The sequence below is a fragment of the Rhea pennata genome, chromosome 10, assembly GCF_028389875.1.
Source record: "Rhea pennata isolate bPtePen1 chromosome 10, bPtePen1.pri, whole genome shotgun sequence".
In the NCBI taxonomy this organism is placed as follows: domain Eukaryota; kingdom Metazoa; phylum Chordata; class Aves; order Rheiformes; family Rheidae; genus Rhea; species Rhea pennata.
This window is the reverse complement of record NC_084672.1, coordinates 22,310,533-22,327,134: the sequence shown is the minus strand read 5'-3', so window position 1 is coordinate 22,327,134 and position 16,602 is coordinate 22,310,533. Positions and strand designations below refer to the sequence as shown.

Below are 16,602 nucleotides of genomic sequence, written 5' to 3'. Positions count from 1 at the left end.
CCGCCAGCTCGAGCGGCTGAACCGGGTCTCAACCCGAGACCGGAAAGGAGACGGCGGGGGGATTCGAGGGCATCCCACGGCAAGCGAGCCCTCAGGACCAGCCCAGCGTCGCCAGTGGGGGAAAATACAGGGGTTTCGGTCACGCACGGCTCAGCGTCAGCCTTGAGCGTCTCCCCTCTCCCTATTTTACCAGTTCAAGCACAGCGTCGTTCTGAAGGATCCAGGCACCTATTTCCTCTGTTTGAAACCCAGCTCGGTACCTGGAACCTCTAGGTTTGGTCCCTTTTTTTTTGCCCATCGGGGCCCTGACCTCTTTGGGGGATGCTCAGTATGGTGGGGGGACGTGGGGAGGTTAAAAGGGCCAGAGAGGGTCCCTTGCAGGGCTGTTCCCTTGGTCTCGCTGGCTCTCGCATACTGAAAAAATATATATATATATATGTATATACGGATGTCTTGTGCCCCGAGAGCCCAGATGCTGCGTTACGGCTCAGGCCGCTCCACCCCGAGGATAAACCCGAGACGACGAGGTTACGCCAGCGTCAAGAGACTGGAACGTGGCTTCTTCGGCGGCTGCGGGAGCTGCCGTAGCGAACGCCCGTCTGCTAGCCCAGCTCCGGCTCGCGGTACGCTGGAAACGCTTGTTTCAGAGCGCCAGCTTCTACCTCCTGCTTGCCTGCAAAGTCACGCCGTCTCGCTTGGCATCGCCTCGGATACCCCTGGAGCGGAGCCTTCCTCGCGCCGGCGGCGGCTGGGCTCTGGTTGCTGGCAGGCAGCCACCGCTTCGCATCTGGTTACCTGGTTTCCCGGCAAACAAACCGGAGTTCGGAGCCTCCCCCCGCCCAGCGCGGCCATTCGCACGGGAGGCAGGAGAGGGAAGCGCTCGCCACCGCCGCTCGGCGTCTCCCCACGTCGCCCGGGGATGCTCCTCCAGGGACAAAACTTGTTCTTTTTACACCGCTTCTGAAAGTCGCCCACGAAGACGCGAAGTCGGCACGAACCCGGGGCATCCCCGGGCGCTTGCGGCTGGAAAGGGAGCAGGGAGAGAGCGGCGCTCCTGGGAAAGCCGCCCCGGCCACCAGCTCGGAGGTGGCCAGGAGGCCAGCGGGACTCGCCGCGGGGCAGAGGCGCGCGAGGTCCCCGCCGTCCCCCGGGGAGGGCGGCGGACTCAGCGGCACGCCCGCCCCCATGGCGGCCGCGGCGGGCGAGCTTCGCGTCCCTACGAGCCTGCAGAAGGCGCGCCTGAAGGTCGAGGAGAAGACCCTGGATTTTGAGTTTGAGGTGCTCAACGCGCAGTTCAACAGCCGGGGCCGCTACGCCCTGCGGCTCACCGTGGAGAACCCGCTGCTGGAGGGCGCCGGCGCCGGCGTGCGGCTGCGCGTGAACGACGGGGAGGCCGTCCGGAGCGACGCGGGCACCACCGACGTCGTCGAGCAGAGCGAGCCCGACGAGATCTGCTCCTTCCGGAGGAGGAAATTCATCTTCACCCTGCCCAGAGGTAAGGGGCTGACCACCCCGGCCCTTCTAGGACCTCTGCTGGCGCCCGCTGCCCTAGGGCCACGTGCCGACGCCGCGGAGAGCCCCGGCGCAGCTCCCGCGAGCGGCCCGGCTCCAGCCGCGTCCCCCTCGCCCGCAGGCTTCTGCAAGAACGACCGGAACCACGACGCGCGCCTCCGCATCGAGGCCCTGCGCGTCCGCGGGCCGGCGGCCGAGAGCGGCCGGCGGGTGGGCGAAGCCTTCTTCGCCATCTACCCCCGCCCCAACCAGCCCCGGATGAACCTCTTCGCCGGGACGGACGAGGACCTGTACCGCTACGGCGGCGTGACGCCGCTGCTGCGCGCGGGCGGCGACCGGCTGGCGCGGCACTGCGGCAGGCTGGCCTTCGCCGCGGCCTTCCACGAGCACCGGCCGCCCTCCGCCGCGGAGCGGGCGCGCCGAGCCGCAGCGGGCGCCCCGCCGCCGCCGCCCGCCGAGGGCCGGGCCCGCTCCCCCGAGGCACGGCAGCGTCAGGGACGCCTCGGGCTCCAGCCGAGCGAGACCCGAGCGCTCTGCAAGAGACGGGACTTGGCCCTGGGGCACCTAGATCATCTCGAGAAGTTGCCAGCTGGAATAAAGGCAGTGCCGGAAGGGAGCAGCTTTCATCTCCTTCAGGTCTTTGCTGAACAGCACAGCTCAGCCCTGCCTCAGTTTCCCCTTCCCTCGTTCCCCAGATGGGCCCCAGGGCTGGAGACCTGCTGCCTGCCGAGTCTGGTAGCCTCAGGGACTGCTTTAGTTTGGGATAGGCGCAGCCTAGCAGAGCTCCGGGTGTAGCCACAAGCACCGGGACACAGCAGCCAGGCTCCTGCCGCCAGGCACGCCCAGAGCTGGGGGACCAGGCTCTCCAGGGCCATTAACCCGGCTCTGCCTCAGCTAGAGCCTCTAGCGGAGCAGGGTGCTGAGCACCACCCCCCTAAACCAGCTAAAGCGTTTGCTGCTGAGTGTGAGCTGCAGCCAGCCCCAGGCCTCACCACACCGCCTGCAGCAGGGCTGCAACCGCCAGCTTGTCTGCTCAGCCTTCTCAAAATCCCCCTAGTCTCCCCCAGCTGCTTCAGGCCAGCACCTCCAGCAGAAGGACCAAACAAACAAATAAACAAAAATAAAGTAAAATAAAAGAAAAAGTACCTTAAGAGAGGAGAGTCTCCTCAGCAGCCCCATGCCCTGCTCTTATAAGGGCTGGGGAGCGGCCACCCCCCTTCAAGCCACCTGAGGGGGGGGGGGGGGGCAGGTGCTCCCTATAAAAGATGATGGGAGTGATGGGCATTAGGAAGGTTTATTGGGGGTGGGGTTGTTTGTTTGTTGGTAAGAATAGGTTTGTTTCTTTTTTTTGCTATTATGGTTTGGGCTTTGCAAAAATTCTCTTCTGGGGAGGGATGTAGAAGGTGCCCCTAAGTATGAGCAAAGGGGCGTTGGGGGGGGGGGAGGGAGGATGTTGCTTCTAGTGCTCTTTTGTTCGTGCTGAGAGCCCTGCTCTCGGGGGTGGGTGCTAGAGCCTGGCTGTTAAATAATAACGATGATAGTGGGCTATGGGGGATAGGGATGCTCACCTGGAGGGGTTTTCCTACTAGTTTTTCTGCAGCAGGGTTGTCTGGGGCTTTTGCTGGGATGTGGTGGGACATGTTATGGGAGACCCTGAGCAGGTGGATATGGCAGACTAGGAAGAGGGGTGCTGGAGCCACCAAGCTGCACCCAGGTCCTGCTTACCTTAAATCCTCCGCCTTGCTTGTTGCAGCCACCGGCTGACCCTGACCTCAGCTCCTCCCCAGAGCTCCCGGGTGACTCAGCAGATGAACATCTCTCCTCCTCCTCTTCCTCCTCCTCCTCCTCAGTACTTGCCCCAAGGCAACTGCTGAGCTGCAGCAGTTTCCACCTCTCCTCACCAGGATACAGCCCAGACCTGACCTCCTCTGCAGTGCAGGTTAGTGAAGAGCAGGGGAGAGGGTAGCTGGAAAAGATACGGTCCTCGTGCCTGTATGATTTGATCTTCTCACAGGTGTGTTGGGAAGCTAGTGTAACCCTCCTGCTGCTAAGCTGCAGGGCAGGACCAGGCCTGGCAGGGTTACAGCAGGGCTTGGTTTCCCTAGGGAGACCTGGAGCTCCCAGCGTCAGGAGACTTTCAGAGCTGGAACACAAACGTGCAGGGTGGCAATCCAGTGGGGGGGCCCAGCATCCCTGTGGATCTGAGCCAGCCTCTGCCATCAGCTAACAGGGTGCTGAGGGGTGCAGCACCACCCGTGCTGCCTCTTGCAGGATCTGGCCTAATGGTGAGCAAGTTCTAACTGCAACCTCTGTTTCCACACCTCCAGTGCGTCCCCCTGCGCAGGGAGTCTGTGCCGGTGTGCACAGCACACACATGAGATGAGAGGTCCAGAGACCTGCTTCGGGTGCCCGTTTGCTCTCCCTGCTTTTAGATCAGCAGTAAGGTGGCGGTGTGGGAGGTGTCACTGCTGTGCTCCCTGGTCCTGCTGTCATCTGGAAGCTGTTAAATGCTGACTCCTAGCATTTGGGAGTGATGACTTAAATGTTTCATCTTCCAACTCAAATACAGTCTTCTAAAAACTGCAGTAAACATAGGACAAACTGGCAGGATTAACACGTTCAAAGAGACTGTGCTTTTATTTTCTTAGTTGTATTAAAAGCTGTCCAAATAAAGGAAGAAAGACGTCCTTCCCCAGGAGGCTCCATTTCCTGCATTTTGCTATAAAATTATATCTCTGTGGAAGACATTGTCTCATCTGCTCTCAGAGGTGTCTCATAAACCTGTGTAAACATTTCTTGCAAAAGCTGGACTTACGGCACTTATGGCAGCAGTCTGGCTTGACCTAATGGTTCATCTTAAACATCCTCTGGGCTGTCTTTTCTTTCTAGCTATTTGTGTGCAACTCCCTTCCAGTGCAACCTTCTCATGGGTCTTCTGTCTCTTCCTGTAGAGAGTTGTGATAGACGTGATGTCTGGGCTGGGCGGGGAATATATGGAGATGCTGGGCAGGAGGCTGGAGGGCTGTCAGGATGGCAGGGCTGAGGGTAATACAACAGCAGGTCATTGAGTTCCCAGCCCAGCCACCTGCAGCTTCTGGGTCACCAGACCAGGACACAAGGCGGTGCAGAAGTCGTGGTGACTCTCAGAAATGGAGTGGAAGTCTCTCTCAAAAGGCACAGCAAGGCCCATCCAAAGCAGTGCACAGCCCCCAAGCTAAGGATCACAGTGGGGGGGAGTTGGGGGGGTTGAAAAGACTCCATAGGCAGTGACCCATGTGCCTATGCTGCCTGAAGGAGTCCCAAATTCTGGACACACTGTGGGGACACATGGTCCTTGGGGGGGTGTTACTGAGGTGGTGGATGGGAAACTGGGTTACCGTCCTCTTCCCCTCCGTATGTGGCCTTGCACCGAGAGGGCTGCCCGTTGCTGCTGCCGCCGCAGTACGGCTTTGGACGGTGGCCTCTTGCTCCTTCCTGCATCCTGGGGACAAGCTGCGTTACTCGGGTTGTCACCTCTGGAGCCAGCCACTCTGGCAATCTTACTGCTTGTGTTTCGCTGAGGACTTCTGGGGTGCCCTGGAGCCAGGATGACCTGCTCAGCCCCTCTCCAGCACAGCTTCCCTGTCCCTGGCTCCATTTCTGGGCGTGCATGTAGCTTTTGTGGAGATCTTTCTGTCACCAGTGGAGGATGCGGGGGACCTAAAGTGGGTGTAAAGGTAGCTCACACAAGTCTGCAGAGAAACTTCTTGTATGGGAAAGTCCAGTCATCTTGTGTGTGTGGTGGGGAGCTAGTGACTGTCCCTACAAGTTGTTCTGGTAAATCCTCTATAGGCCAGATCCACCTGACAGCAGTGATTATTAGCGAGGCCTGATTGAGTCTGCTCAGCAAATGTCTAGACATAAACTCTTTTGAATGATGGAAAAGCAACAGAAATCGATAGTAATCAGCACAGCAGTGGAGTGATTGCAGAGAAAGTTACGGCAGCGGGGCTGAGTGTGTGCAGAGCTGGGCCAGGGGGTGCAAAGCGAGGCATTAGCAGATGCGATTTCTAACCTCACTCCTGGGCCCCCATGGAGAATGCAGTGAGCTAAAGCAGCAATAAATCACCTTGTGCTGATGTCACTCTGGAAGTATTTGCCCGTATGGTTTTATTTAAAAACGGAAAGCTGGGAGGTGGATGTGTGTTAACTTTTCACCCTCCTAGGAGAGTTGAGGTGGACGAAGATGATTCTGGAGAAACCTGGGTGAACAGGGCCGGACTCTTTGCAATGGACTCCCCACTATCTGCAGACTCTTTGGGGTGGATAGTGAGTCAGGGCACTTAAGCTTAAGTCAGGCAAGTTCCCAGGTTGGGAGCTGTTTTGGCTCTTGGTAGCCTGTACCTGAGGGTCTCGATGTTGCTTCCTGATGCCACTCTGTTGGGCAGGGAGGCAAGCTGCTCTAGCTCATGTCTGTCCCATCACTTCCCACCTTCTCCTTCAAGCCTACCTGTTAAGGTGTGTGTCTGCTCCCAAATCTGGCTCTGTAACGCTGTCTGCCTTGAAGCTGGAGAGCCTCTGTCTCTTCACCAAGTCAGACAAGCAATGAATTGGGTGTGTTATGTCAGGGCACAGCAGAGGTGACAGCTCAGAGCCTGGGTGTCTCTGTGCTGATTGGGGTGAGCCCTTCCCATCCTGGGCTGCTGCTTGAGCAAAGAGATCCTGTGTAACCTGGGGGCAGGGGGTTCAGGAGGGCTTTATACGGAAAGTGCCAGAAGAAGAGCTGTTGGGAATGGAGTGGGTCGTGCTGGGGTGGAGGAAGCCTGACAGAGCCAGGCTGGTGGCAGTGATGGATGGAAGGTTTGTAGGTGCTGCTCTAGCAGCAGTCAGCTCGCTCCCCAGCAGCTGGGAAAGGTCAGCTGTGGTGGGGAGACAGCAGAGAGCGAGCTGGACATGTGGTCCAGATGCAGGATCCCATGCCCTTCAGTTTTACCTGCCCAAATGGCAAGGGTATGTGCAGCCATCCCAGTGGGCAGAGCCGGGGGACCTGCCACCCGCTGCTGCCTTCATGCAGAGCATCTCCCAGGTGCAGGGTGGTGGGGGCTAGTGATTATGCGAGTGTAGCGGGTGAGTGCCGAGCGCCACCAGGAAAGCCAAGGCACGGGGATAATGATTTTTCTGCTCTCGCTGCAACCTGCGGATAATGTATTCCTCAGCACGAACTGGGAGGCTCTGCTGGCTGCTCAAATGCCTGGTGCATGTTGCAGAGCTCGATGGTTTCCTAATTGCCCCAGCACGTGGGCAGAGCACTGAGCAGGATGATAATGTGTACACACAGGGTCCAGGGGAACTGGCCCTAGGGTCGGCAGTAGCAGCTCTCTTCCTGGGGGAACCATCCCCGTTCACTTCCAGGTCTACACACGTTGGCGCTAGGGAGACCTCCTTGGCAGTGGGATTTGGTTGCCAGCCTGCAGAAGATGGTTTGTTTCCAGGCTTTCTGGACCAGCTGGCAGTGAGGCGCCCATCCCAGTACAGCAATCTGTTCCTGTCAGGGTACAAGGATTCACAGTCTTTCTTCATCAAACAAATGGGTTTCCACACAGTTTACGTTCCTGCTCGGTGTCTCCGGTTTACCAGGGACTGTGCGCTGCCTTGGCTGCGCTAGCACTTTGGTACCAAGCAGCTGAGTAAGATGCAGCAATAAACAGGCGTGAGCTGCTCGCTGTGAGCACCAGCGGCTGCTCTGCACTGGAGCTATTGCCAGGGAGAAAACCATCTCCAGCAGCACGTGCCGCAGGAAGCAGGGGAAAAGGAGCTGCTGGTCTAGGCTGCATAGAAATGTGGGAGAAGGTCCTGCTTCAAGTGGGAACCACCCTTTGGGTGCCATCTCCATCTTGCTTTCCATGATGAGGAGACCCTGCTGGGTGCCTGGCTGGCCAGCGTGCCCGTGAACTGTGCACACAGCCATGAGCATGGGTGGGGCAGAGCTGATGGGATGCGAAACATCTAGCAGAGCATGAGGGTGAAGCAACTTGGTGCAACGCAGATCCCAGGGACAGGGGAGGAAATTCACCAGGATCAAGGACACTCTAATTTTTTTTTTTTTTTTTTTTTTTTTTTTTTTTTTTTTGTCAAGCAGGATAAGGAAAGTAAAATAATGATGTCTAAGTGCCAAGTGCATTTCAGGCACAAAGATTAACTGCAACTGTGGGAGTCTTAGTCAAAACAGATCAGCTGGATTGATTTTAGCACTAGCTGGGGTTTCAGGCTGGGGTTTTCTAATGCACGAAGCTGTAATTTCCAAAGTCCTCTTTTCCACGTGTTTTGGGTGCGGAGGGAGGAGAGACCTGCTAGGCTTGAACTGAACTGGGTAGCCGGTTCCTGTGGGCTTTCCTTTGCTCTGAAAGGCCACCTTCTTGGAGACACCAGCCCCAGCACTTACGCGCTGCCAAGGCAGCTGGACCGGCTTCTCCAGAACGTCTCGGGTCACCTCTAATGCAAGCCAGGAGCCTGCCTGCCAGCCCGGCTAAGCCGGGGATCTCCTTTAGGCTCCCGCGATTCGGCTCTGCGCAGGTAGCGGCCGGGAGGAGCGGAGCCGCCGCGGGCGCTGGGGACGGGAGGCGGGAAGGCGGACGCGCTCCCAGCGCGCCCCGTCCCGCCGAGCGATAAAAGCCTTTTCTGCGGGTAAAAAGCCGCTAGCCCACCGAGGCTGAAAAACAAACTTTTGCTGCCGGCAGGGCTCGCCAGAGGCCCCCCCTCCCGGGCGCCCCGGCGGGATGAATCGCGCCGCCGCGCCGGAGCAATTTGTCGGGCTTTGAGCGGCTGTCAGGAGAGCGAGCCGAGACGGGTCCGACGGCCTCCGCGAGGGGCCGGCGGCAGCGCGGCCAGGTCTCGGGTGGGAGGCGCGCTGGGGCGTCAGGCGGGAAGCCCTTCCGCCTGGAAATGTGAAAAATCCCCAAATCCGCTGTGTTTTTTTTTTTTTCCTGCGAGCCGATGGTCTGGCAGGGGGGGAGCGCGGGCTGGCGCCGCGCTCTGCACCGGAGCACGTGGAATGCAAAAGGCAGCAAACGGCTTTGGGATCCTTTCTGCATAGCCCTGATCCAATGTGTTTTGTTTGTTTGGGGTTTTTTTCGTAAAATGTATTTTTTTATGGGGAGAGACAGAGGGGAGATGTGGAAGCAGAGCCTGCAGGTCAGTGGAGGGTCGCTCAGAGCAAAACGCAACAGCTGAAGCCTAAATCCCGCTTGGATGCTCCGCTGAGTAGCTTTGTCCGAAAGATTATTTTGTTGGTGTGAAAATGTATGGTCCTAGTGACATGTTTTAATGAAATAATGCAGAGGGGAGCTGAGGCTGTCAAATGCATTGCTTGATCAAAAAAACAAAAAGTCCTGTTGCCCTTCTCTCTGCACCTCCCCGTCACTGGATGGGTGTGGGGTGAAGTCTGGCATCTGAAAGGCTAGAAAACGGGCTGATGCAGAAAGGCAATTCATGTTTTCTTAGATGAAATGGAGCAAAAAAAAAAAAAAAAAAAAAAAAAAACAAAACCCTTAGGCGGGGGCTCTCTCGACAGCGAGATCTAGAAGGCAGGTCCTCAGGAGGTTTTTCCAAATCATTTCTTCATTCACTTGTCTGAAAAGCACAAACTCCTCGCATGCTCCGAGGAAACGTCTCGTATTGACTTGCGGGAAGAAACAGCGTCTGCCGGCTCTAATTCCTGCAATTTAAGTAATCACGTCCCTTTAAGTGTCAAATGCCTGCCTTTATGAGAAAAGCAAATGGGGTTAAAAAGAGAAAATTGCTCCCTTTTAAAGAGGTGGGGGGGAAGGAAATTGCACTAGCGCCACTGACGAATACAGCAAGTGTAAAACTCTCCTAATGGAGCAGACAAAGGCAGCGCTGGGCTGTAAGCCCATTTAATTATATGACAGGTGAATTGGGAGTTTTCTGCATAAATGGAATGAAATGAATTCAGCAAATTTTAGCCCAAAGGGATTCCCGGACTGTGGCAGCAGGGCTCTCTGGGGAAATCGGCTTGAAGTCGTCCTCGAAAAATTCCACTTGTCTTCCCGTGCCGGTGGACGTGTTGCGGGGGGAGAGCGCCAACCCGCCCTCCCGGCTCCCTAAAACCTCCCTGTGATCTCTAATGAGCTCCCGCAGGGCCCCCTCGAGGAAACAACTTGGCCAAAAAAAAGGGGAGGAAAAGCAAGGGCGGGGGCGGAAAGGAAAACTCAAGCTCAGCCCCAAACCGAGGGAAAATCACCTGGGCTCTGCAAATGACATTTACAAGTCAGAAGAGCCGTGCTGTCTCCCCGCAGCAATCGCGGTGTTAATGGAGCAGAGGGGAAGGCAGACGTGTGCTCAGACTGGCAGGGATAAAATGATGAATAAAACAGTGTTTGCTTTTTTTTATTTATTTATATATATGTGTGTGGGGTTTTTTTTGTTTGTTTTTTTTTTTTTTTTTTTTTTTTTGCTTTTCTTCTCTTCCCGGCGCTTCTGTTTTGCTGGGGACCTATTGGGGGTTTTAACTGCTTGCTTGCTTAGTGCCTTTCTTGCTTGGTGCTTGTCGTTGAAGGGTGGCTTGAACCTGCTGCATAAAGACGTCGTAAAATACCCTCGTGAGACAACTGGGTTTGCTTAAAGAACTGCGACTGCCTCGGGCCACCAGCGAAACCGAAGTCCTCCAACCATATGTCTGTTTATCTTCCTGCTCTGTTTTGATCTGCTGTTACCAGAGTCTAGAGCCTTTGTGGGATTGCTGGAGAGAGAGAAAATACACTTTTGAGTTTATGGAAGTGAAAAGCAAACGCATGCTGGCTCTTTGGTTCCAGAAGGCTTGGACCTGGGCTGGGGGCTTTAGTCCCCATGGAGCATCCCTGGACCCGGACGAGCCTTTAGCCCCAGTGGGGCAGGCTCGGACCTGGAGCCCTGACCACCGCGTTGTTCTGGGGGCTGTTCCCCAGTGGCAAAGGCTCTTCTGTCCACACGCTGCTAACTGCAGCGTCTAGTGCCTGTGCTTAGCTCAAACGCACTTTAGAGGGGTGCACAGAGCGCCGGGCGCCGCCGGGAAGGTTTGGTTTGCGTCACTTTGGAGGTGCAGAGATCGCCTTGGGGGAAGATTATTGCGGCGCAGGGGAGCTGCGGGTCCCCTCCCGGGTGCTTTTGCTCTTTCCCGTCTGCAGCCGCTGCCCCGTGGGAGCCGGAGCGCAGCCCGGACGTGCCCCACTCGCTGTGCCGCGTCCTCCCTCCGCAGCGCCGGGGAGAGGGGAGCGCTCGCCGGCGATGGGCGGAGAAGGTGTCCGCGGCCCCGTAGCCGGACCCGACGCGGAAACGCCTCCCTGCTGCCGGCGCGGGCTCCGCTCTGCGCAAGCCCGTCTTCCAGCGGCACGGGGGGGTCATGTATCTGCTGCATAAAGATCGTTGCAGTGTGAAAACACCTTTGCTTTGAACAGAGGCGCTGGGGAGCCGAGCGCGACTGCAATTACAGCCTTCAAACGTCAGCCTCCAAAGTCGCCTTTTTAAGGGCAGCAGCCTGGGGCTGGTGCTTCTCTCTGGTGGGTGGGAGCTGGGGTCAGAGGAAGAGTAGTGCTGATACTGTTTTAATCTTCCTCTTAGCTGTAATTGCTTCTGGTCGACTCCCCCGAGCTTGTTCCGGGAGACGCGTTTTCCCCGGCTAGATTGCTTTTCTTGTTTTGCTCGGTGGAGACAGGCCGGGGCCTGTGTCATGCCAGCTACGCATTAACAGAGCCTCAAATGCGATTTCACAGCCTCAAATCTGATTAGCGCCGAGGCTCCGGTTGCTTTTGGAGAGCGGGGCAGACAGGCTAGGAGCCGCTGGTGTTTGCAGCGGGGAAGCGACGAGGGCGAGCCAGCACGGACGTGGCGTGTCTGCTCCTCTTGGGGCCCCGGCCGGAGCCGGTCCGGCCGCCGGAGCCGCGTCCTGGCCGGCGCCGGAGCCACCCAGCCGAAGCCTGGGCGTCGTGAGCGGAGCAGGGCGCCTGGCCCCGCTCGCCCGGTGGTGCCCGAGCACCCTCTGACCAAGGGTCCGGCCGCAGAGCTGCGTTTTTTGTCCTCGCCGAGCGCTGTTTGCTCCGTCCCCATCGCATCTCTTGGAGCCTCTGGATTCGGGATAGGAAACTCGCCCTCGTGCAGCGTGTCGGGAGAAGGCTGATGTGGCCGAGGCGGCTGCGTTCGCTTGCTGATCGGCTGCCGAGTCCTTGCTGGGCTGCGCTGCTGCCTGTAAACCCATATTTCACCCTGTTTTGTTGCCTGATGATGTGTAAAAAGATCCCCTGGCACCAGTTCCCCCCTTGCTGCCCATTACAGAGCTGATGGGCCATTAACTGGCCACTCGGCCCCGGTCACCCCTGCTGTCGGGAGCCGCTGCGGGATCCCAGGGGCCTCCTCAGCGCTCCGCGGCAGAGCGGTCCCTCGCGACTGCCGGGATGCGGGCTTTAACGCGCCTCGTGCTACGCGACGGCCTCCTCTTGCCCGGCTCAGCCTGGCTGCCTCGGTTCGGACCCCCAATTGCACAGCGTTAGTTTGACCCGTTACGGGCTGGGCTGAGCGCCCGCTCTGCGGCGGGTGCTGCCTCGCCGTCCCCGGCGGAGGGAGGGGAAGCGCCCGAGCATCGCGGCACTCCAGCCCGCTGCCTTCCCCGTTTGGCAGGGTAAGGAGGTTTGAAAGGAGCCTGGGGAGACATCACGTAGGAAAACTCGCACCAGCCCCAGTCCATCTTCACTCATGGAGCCAACTATTATTTTATGGAGTCTCAGGAGGAGGATAAAGCTGACACGTTCCCAATAGCTGCTCATAAATTGCTAGGGGCAGGGAGGAGCTTTGGGTTGTAAGCGCTCCCAGCAGAGGCGAGCAGCCCTCGAGCTGTCCCCGTTCCCGCAGCACCTGCCCTGCGTGGGAACGTAGGTCCCGGCTTGAACAGGGGCAGGAGCCCAGTGCCACTGCAAGGGGGCCTGAGGCTTTGAGGATGCTTGGTTGGAATGGCCGGGAGGGTCCTAGTCCCGCTGCCTTAGCGGCCAGCAGGAGCCTGGCGGCTCCTCAAAGGAAGGAGTGATGCAGGAGGTGCAGGGGCAGCATCCTGAGCAGCGCTAGCAGGGCCCGGCGAGGCGGCGGGCGCTGCCCCTCCGCGGCCCCGCGCGCTCCTTGCTGACCTCGCACCGTCCCACCCGCCGGGGCGCTGAAATTGGAGGAGACGTCGCGGCTGAACCGATGGCCGGCGAGGCCGAGCCGGGGGCGGGAGCGCCCGTGATGGCGACGCCGCTCAAGCCCGCGTCGCGCTGATCGAGGTCAGCGCGCCGGCTTCTGGCCGGGGCTGAACTAAACGCTGGGCTCCCGAGGCTATTTATGCGGTGTCATCCTCGAGCCAGAAGCAATTTAATCTCGGCTGTGCGCGGAGGGGCTGGCTGGGCCTGGTGCTACTTTAGAGATGATAGAGTTGATAGAAAAACAAATTACGGCGACGGCAGCGCAGGCACCATTAATCAGCCTCCTCGCGACCGGCAGGTCTGCAGTGTGAATAATTAATGCTCAGCGTTCGGCGCGCGCTTTATGGGCTGCTTGGGGGTCAGGTGTGACGGCAGCTGCGCCCGAGCAGGACGGTGCCTGAGACACCGGAGCGACTGCGGAGCCGGCGATGCTCCCGGGGCACCTGCGGAGCTCTCTGAACATCCCCGAGGGGCCAGCGGGAGCTTAACCCCGCGTCGGCGTCCCGGGGACCCGATCCGTGCTCCCGTGGAGCGGGTGCGAGGGTAGGACCGGCTCGGCGGACGGAGGGAAGCTGGCGAGGACGGGGCTCGAGGGGGAGAGCCGAGCCAAACCACCTCTCCGCGGGAATCGGGAAAGCCGACGGCTTCCAGCGGTGTTCCTGCTGAGAGGCAATCTGCAGTCCCAGCAGCACGCTCGGATGCGGGCGTATCCGCGCTGGGTTCCCCCTGAAACGCAGGCGTGGGCCGTGCGGTGGGTCCGGGCCTCTGGCACCCTCTCCCCAGGTCTCGGCGCGGCATCAAACGAGGAGGCTGGTGCTGCCCTGACCCGTGACCCCAGCTAGTCCCAGGGGCTGGAGTCGGCGAAGGGGCGTTTTGTGCAGCGCTGGATCCGGTATCGATCCGGCGGCAGAGGAAGCGTCTTCAATGCTAACGTCGCGCCGGCGTTCGTTATTCCATCCGCAGAGGCGGCTCTTGTGACCGGAGAGGGGCTCCCGCGGGCTTGCCCCGTGTCACCGGGGCCCCGTGTCACCATGTCCCCGGCCAAAGCCACCGCCGGCTCGTGGTACCGCAGCCCCGTTGGCGGAGGCTCCTGGCCCAGCTTCCTGCCCAGGGTCCAGCCCCTGACACCAGCTTGGTTTCCGTAATCCTCTTTCCAAGACCCCGCAGGGACGTGGACTTTTTTCTTCCTCTGGCTCCACGAGCCACCAGTTGAAACCTCCTCCTCGAGAGCGCGTGGTTTGGCAGGTGCGGGGTAGTTTTCCTTCGCACTAAGATATGGAAAAACAAGCGTGGGCTCTACCTGGAATTACAGGCACCCTCCTTTCTGGAGAAATATTACAGTGGCTTTGAGCAGCAGCTGTATTTTTCTGTAGCTGATGACAGTACTACTGAGAGCTTTGGGTACCAGCTCCTCGGAGCTGTTTGCTAAGCCTGACATTGCTCATGTCTGCTATTTTTGAAATGTTTTGTTCTCGTGTTGAGTTCTGCTTAGCTTAACTGCTCGTGAATTTTCTATTAAAACCCCTGCTAATTGTCGTGCTGCAGCTCCGCTGCCAGCAGTAAAACACACGTGGTTTTTCAGGGGTGTTTAAATACGAGTGATGGCTGCAAAGATGTGCACTAAGAAAGCTCGTGGGGGTGGGGGTGGCCTCAGGATTTCTGTTATGCAGTTGATGAAAGAAAATGGGGGAAAATGCCCAAAACCCCCACTGAAATTGAGCTATAAATACGGGGTACTGATCCAGCATCACAGCTTGCTGAGCCCATAAGTTAAATGACTCTTGGTACTGGGCAGCTTCATCTTGCTAATTGGTTATAGCCAGCCCAGCCTGATCAATAAACTAAGCTGGGTCGGTGAGTCTCCCAAACCCTACTAGAAAACAACCCTTAATGAAATTCATTTGTGTCCCTGGGTGCCTTCCCTGGCAAGCTGAATTAGCGTGGCTAAGAGGGGACGCGAGAAGCCTGGGGTTGTGTGCCTCTTCCCTCCTTCCTCCTCGCCCAGCCAGCTCATCTTGGCCTCGTCGCTGCAGGTGCTGAGGTTCTTCTGCTGCAGCCTCTGGTGGACCCCATCAGGGAGCTTCGCTGTCTCCTTTGTAATTAAGAACGAGGCCTGAAGGTTGTTTCTCGTCTCTCTGGATGCGTTGGTCTAGCTGGCTGAGTTTCCCCTGGATTTGGCTTTTATTGAGCATCTGGGGCTCTCAAGAAAGCGCTTGTGCCGCATTTAACACAGGCAAAATAGGAAACCGTCATCCTCGTTTCGGAAGCTGCACCAGGGTAGATGCAACATGCCTCCCCCAGGCTTGTGGGTGCGCGAAGGCTTCCCCAATCCTGCTGCGACAGCCCTTCGCTGCGGGCACCAGTCCTTGTCCGGCATGAGGAGCCTGGCGCGTCCGGGGGCCGCTGGCACTGGGACGCAGAGCACAAGCATCCGGCCATGCGCTGCCACAGGACGGCTGGCAACGTGCTCGGGTCTTCAGGAAATGTCCGTATCCTGCTGCAGGGACAGGCAGAGCCAAAGCCTGAGCAGATGCTTTCTTGGAAGGAGTCTGGGTTCCCCAGGGAGAGATCTTCTGCCCTGCTGCTCCTTTCCCTGGGTGCAGGCGTTGTGATGCAGGGGGAGGGAATCACGCTTTTCTTTTTTGTGCTGATATATGTGCTCTCCCAACCTCTTCTTCCTTCCTTCCCAGAGATGCATTTAGAAAACGTCTTAGGAAGGTGTTGGGGAGCTGAGGTGTGGGACAGTGAGGAGCACAGCAACCCAACCTCGCGTCCTGGAGGATTTCGTGAGCAAGAACGGAGAATAGCAGGGTGGGGAGGAAGGTGATCTCCACTCTGGAGATCAGCTCTGCTGCCCTCAGGGTGACCGTGAAGATGCCTTCTTGCTTGCAGACCTGTCATCTGGGGATGGGGGGGGAGGGGGGACGAGCACGTGAGCGAGACACTGCAAGGTGAACCCACAAATTAACATTGCTAAGATAGTAATTCGATAAGGGAGTGCAGAAGCCCACAGCGAAGAAGCCGAAGCTGAAATGAAGCCTGAGCTACGATGGCGTGCAGGAGCAGGAGGGAGATTGCCCCATCCCAGGGTTGGAACAAATCTCCGTGCTGCACAGCAGACCTGGGCTAAAGCCACTGCCTTCTCTGTGCCTCAGTTTCTCCACCTGCAAAATGAGACTTGAGTGCAATTTAGCATCTCTCTCTGTCTCTAGGAAGGACTGTGATGTATTTGCCTGGGCCTTAGCCTAGTGGTTAACATTTGTAGCTATCTGATTTTTTTTTTCTATCTGGAAAGGAAGAAATTCAGTTATTTTCATGTTTTCAGCCTTCTTTTCCCCCAAACCACTTAAATGCCTCACGCTCTTTCCCCCGCCGCTTTCTGCCTTCTCCTCAGCGGGGAGACCAGCAAGCAGCTCAGCGCGGTTGCCCTTTGCGTGATGTTTACCCCCGTGGCCGGGGCGGGCAGGGGGTGGCGATCCCCCCCCCCCTCCGTGGCTGTCACCCGTAGCTGGGTGGCTCACCCTGCGCTCACCTCGCCAGCTGCCAGGCCGATCCCAGCGGCTCCGCTGAAGTGAGACGGCGCCGGAGGAGACGTGGAGAGGGCTTAGGATGAGCGAGCCCCTCATTAAAGAGTTTGGAGCCAAAGACACGTGTCGGAGGGGATTTGCACGGGAGGGTTTTGAAAAGCCCCCGGGGGGTGCGGGAAGGGGGTAGTCGCTCGGCCGGTGAAGCTGCTTTAACCCCTTGCGGTGGGAAGGACGGACGCGCGGCTCTGAGCGGTTTGCGGTCTCTGCAGCGTTGATGGGGTTTTAACCCCTTCGGAGAGGGCAGCTGGTTTATAAGAAGCTGCTCCCCGGCTTCGAAGGGCACGCGAGCGAAGGCGAAGCGC

The 16,602-nt window shown here is 58.2% G+C and overlaps 1 protein-coding gene across 1 annotated transcript in view; it reads left to right on the top strand.

The window, feature by feature from the left end:
- The first annotated feature begins 472 nt into the window (after nt 1-472).
- CCDC33 (coiled-coil domain containing 33) overlaps nt 473-16,602 on the top strand; it is a 45,583-nt gene continuing 29,453 nt past the window's right edge. The window contains exons 1-4 of the mRNA XM_062584047.1: nt 473-584; nt 968-1,495; nt 1,634-2,148; nt 3,266-3,451. Of these exons, the coding sequence (XP_062440031.1) occupies nt 473-584; nt 968-1,495; nt 1,634-2,148; nt 3,266-3,451 (1,341 nt within the window). The remainder of the gene's footprint in view (nt 585-967; nt 1,496-1,633; nt 2,149-3,265; nt 3,452-16,602) is intronic.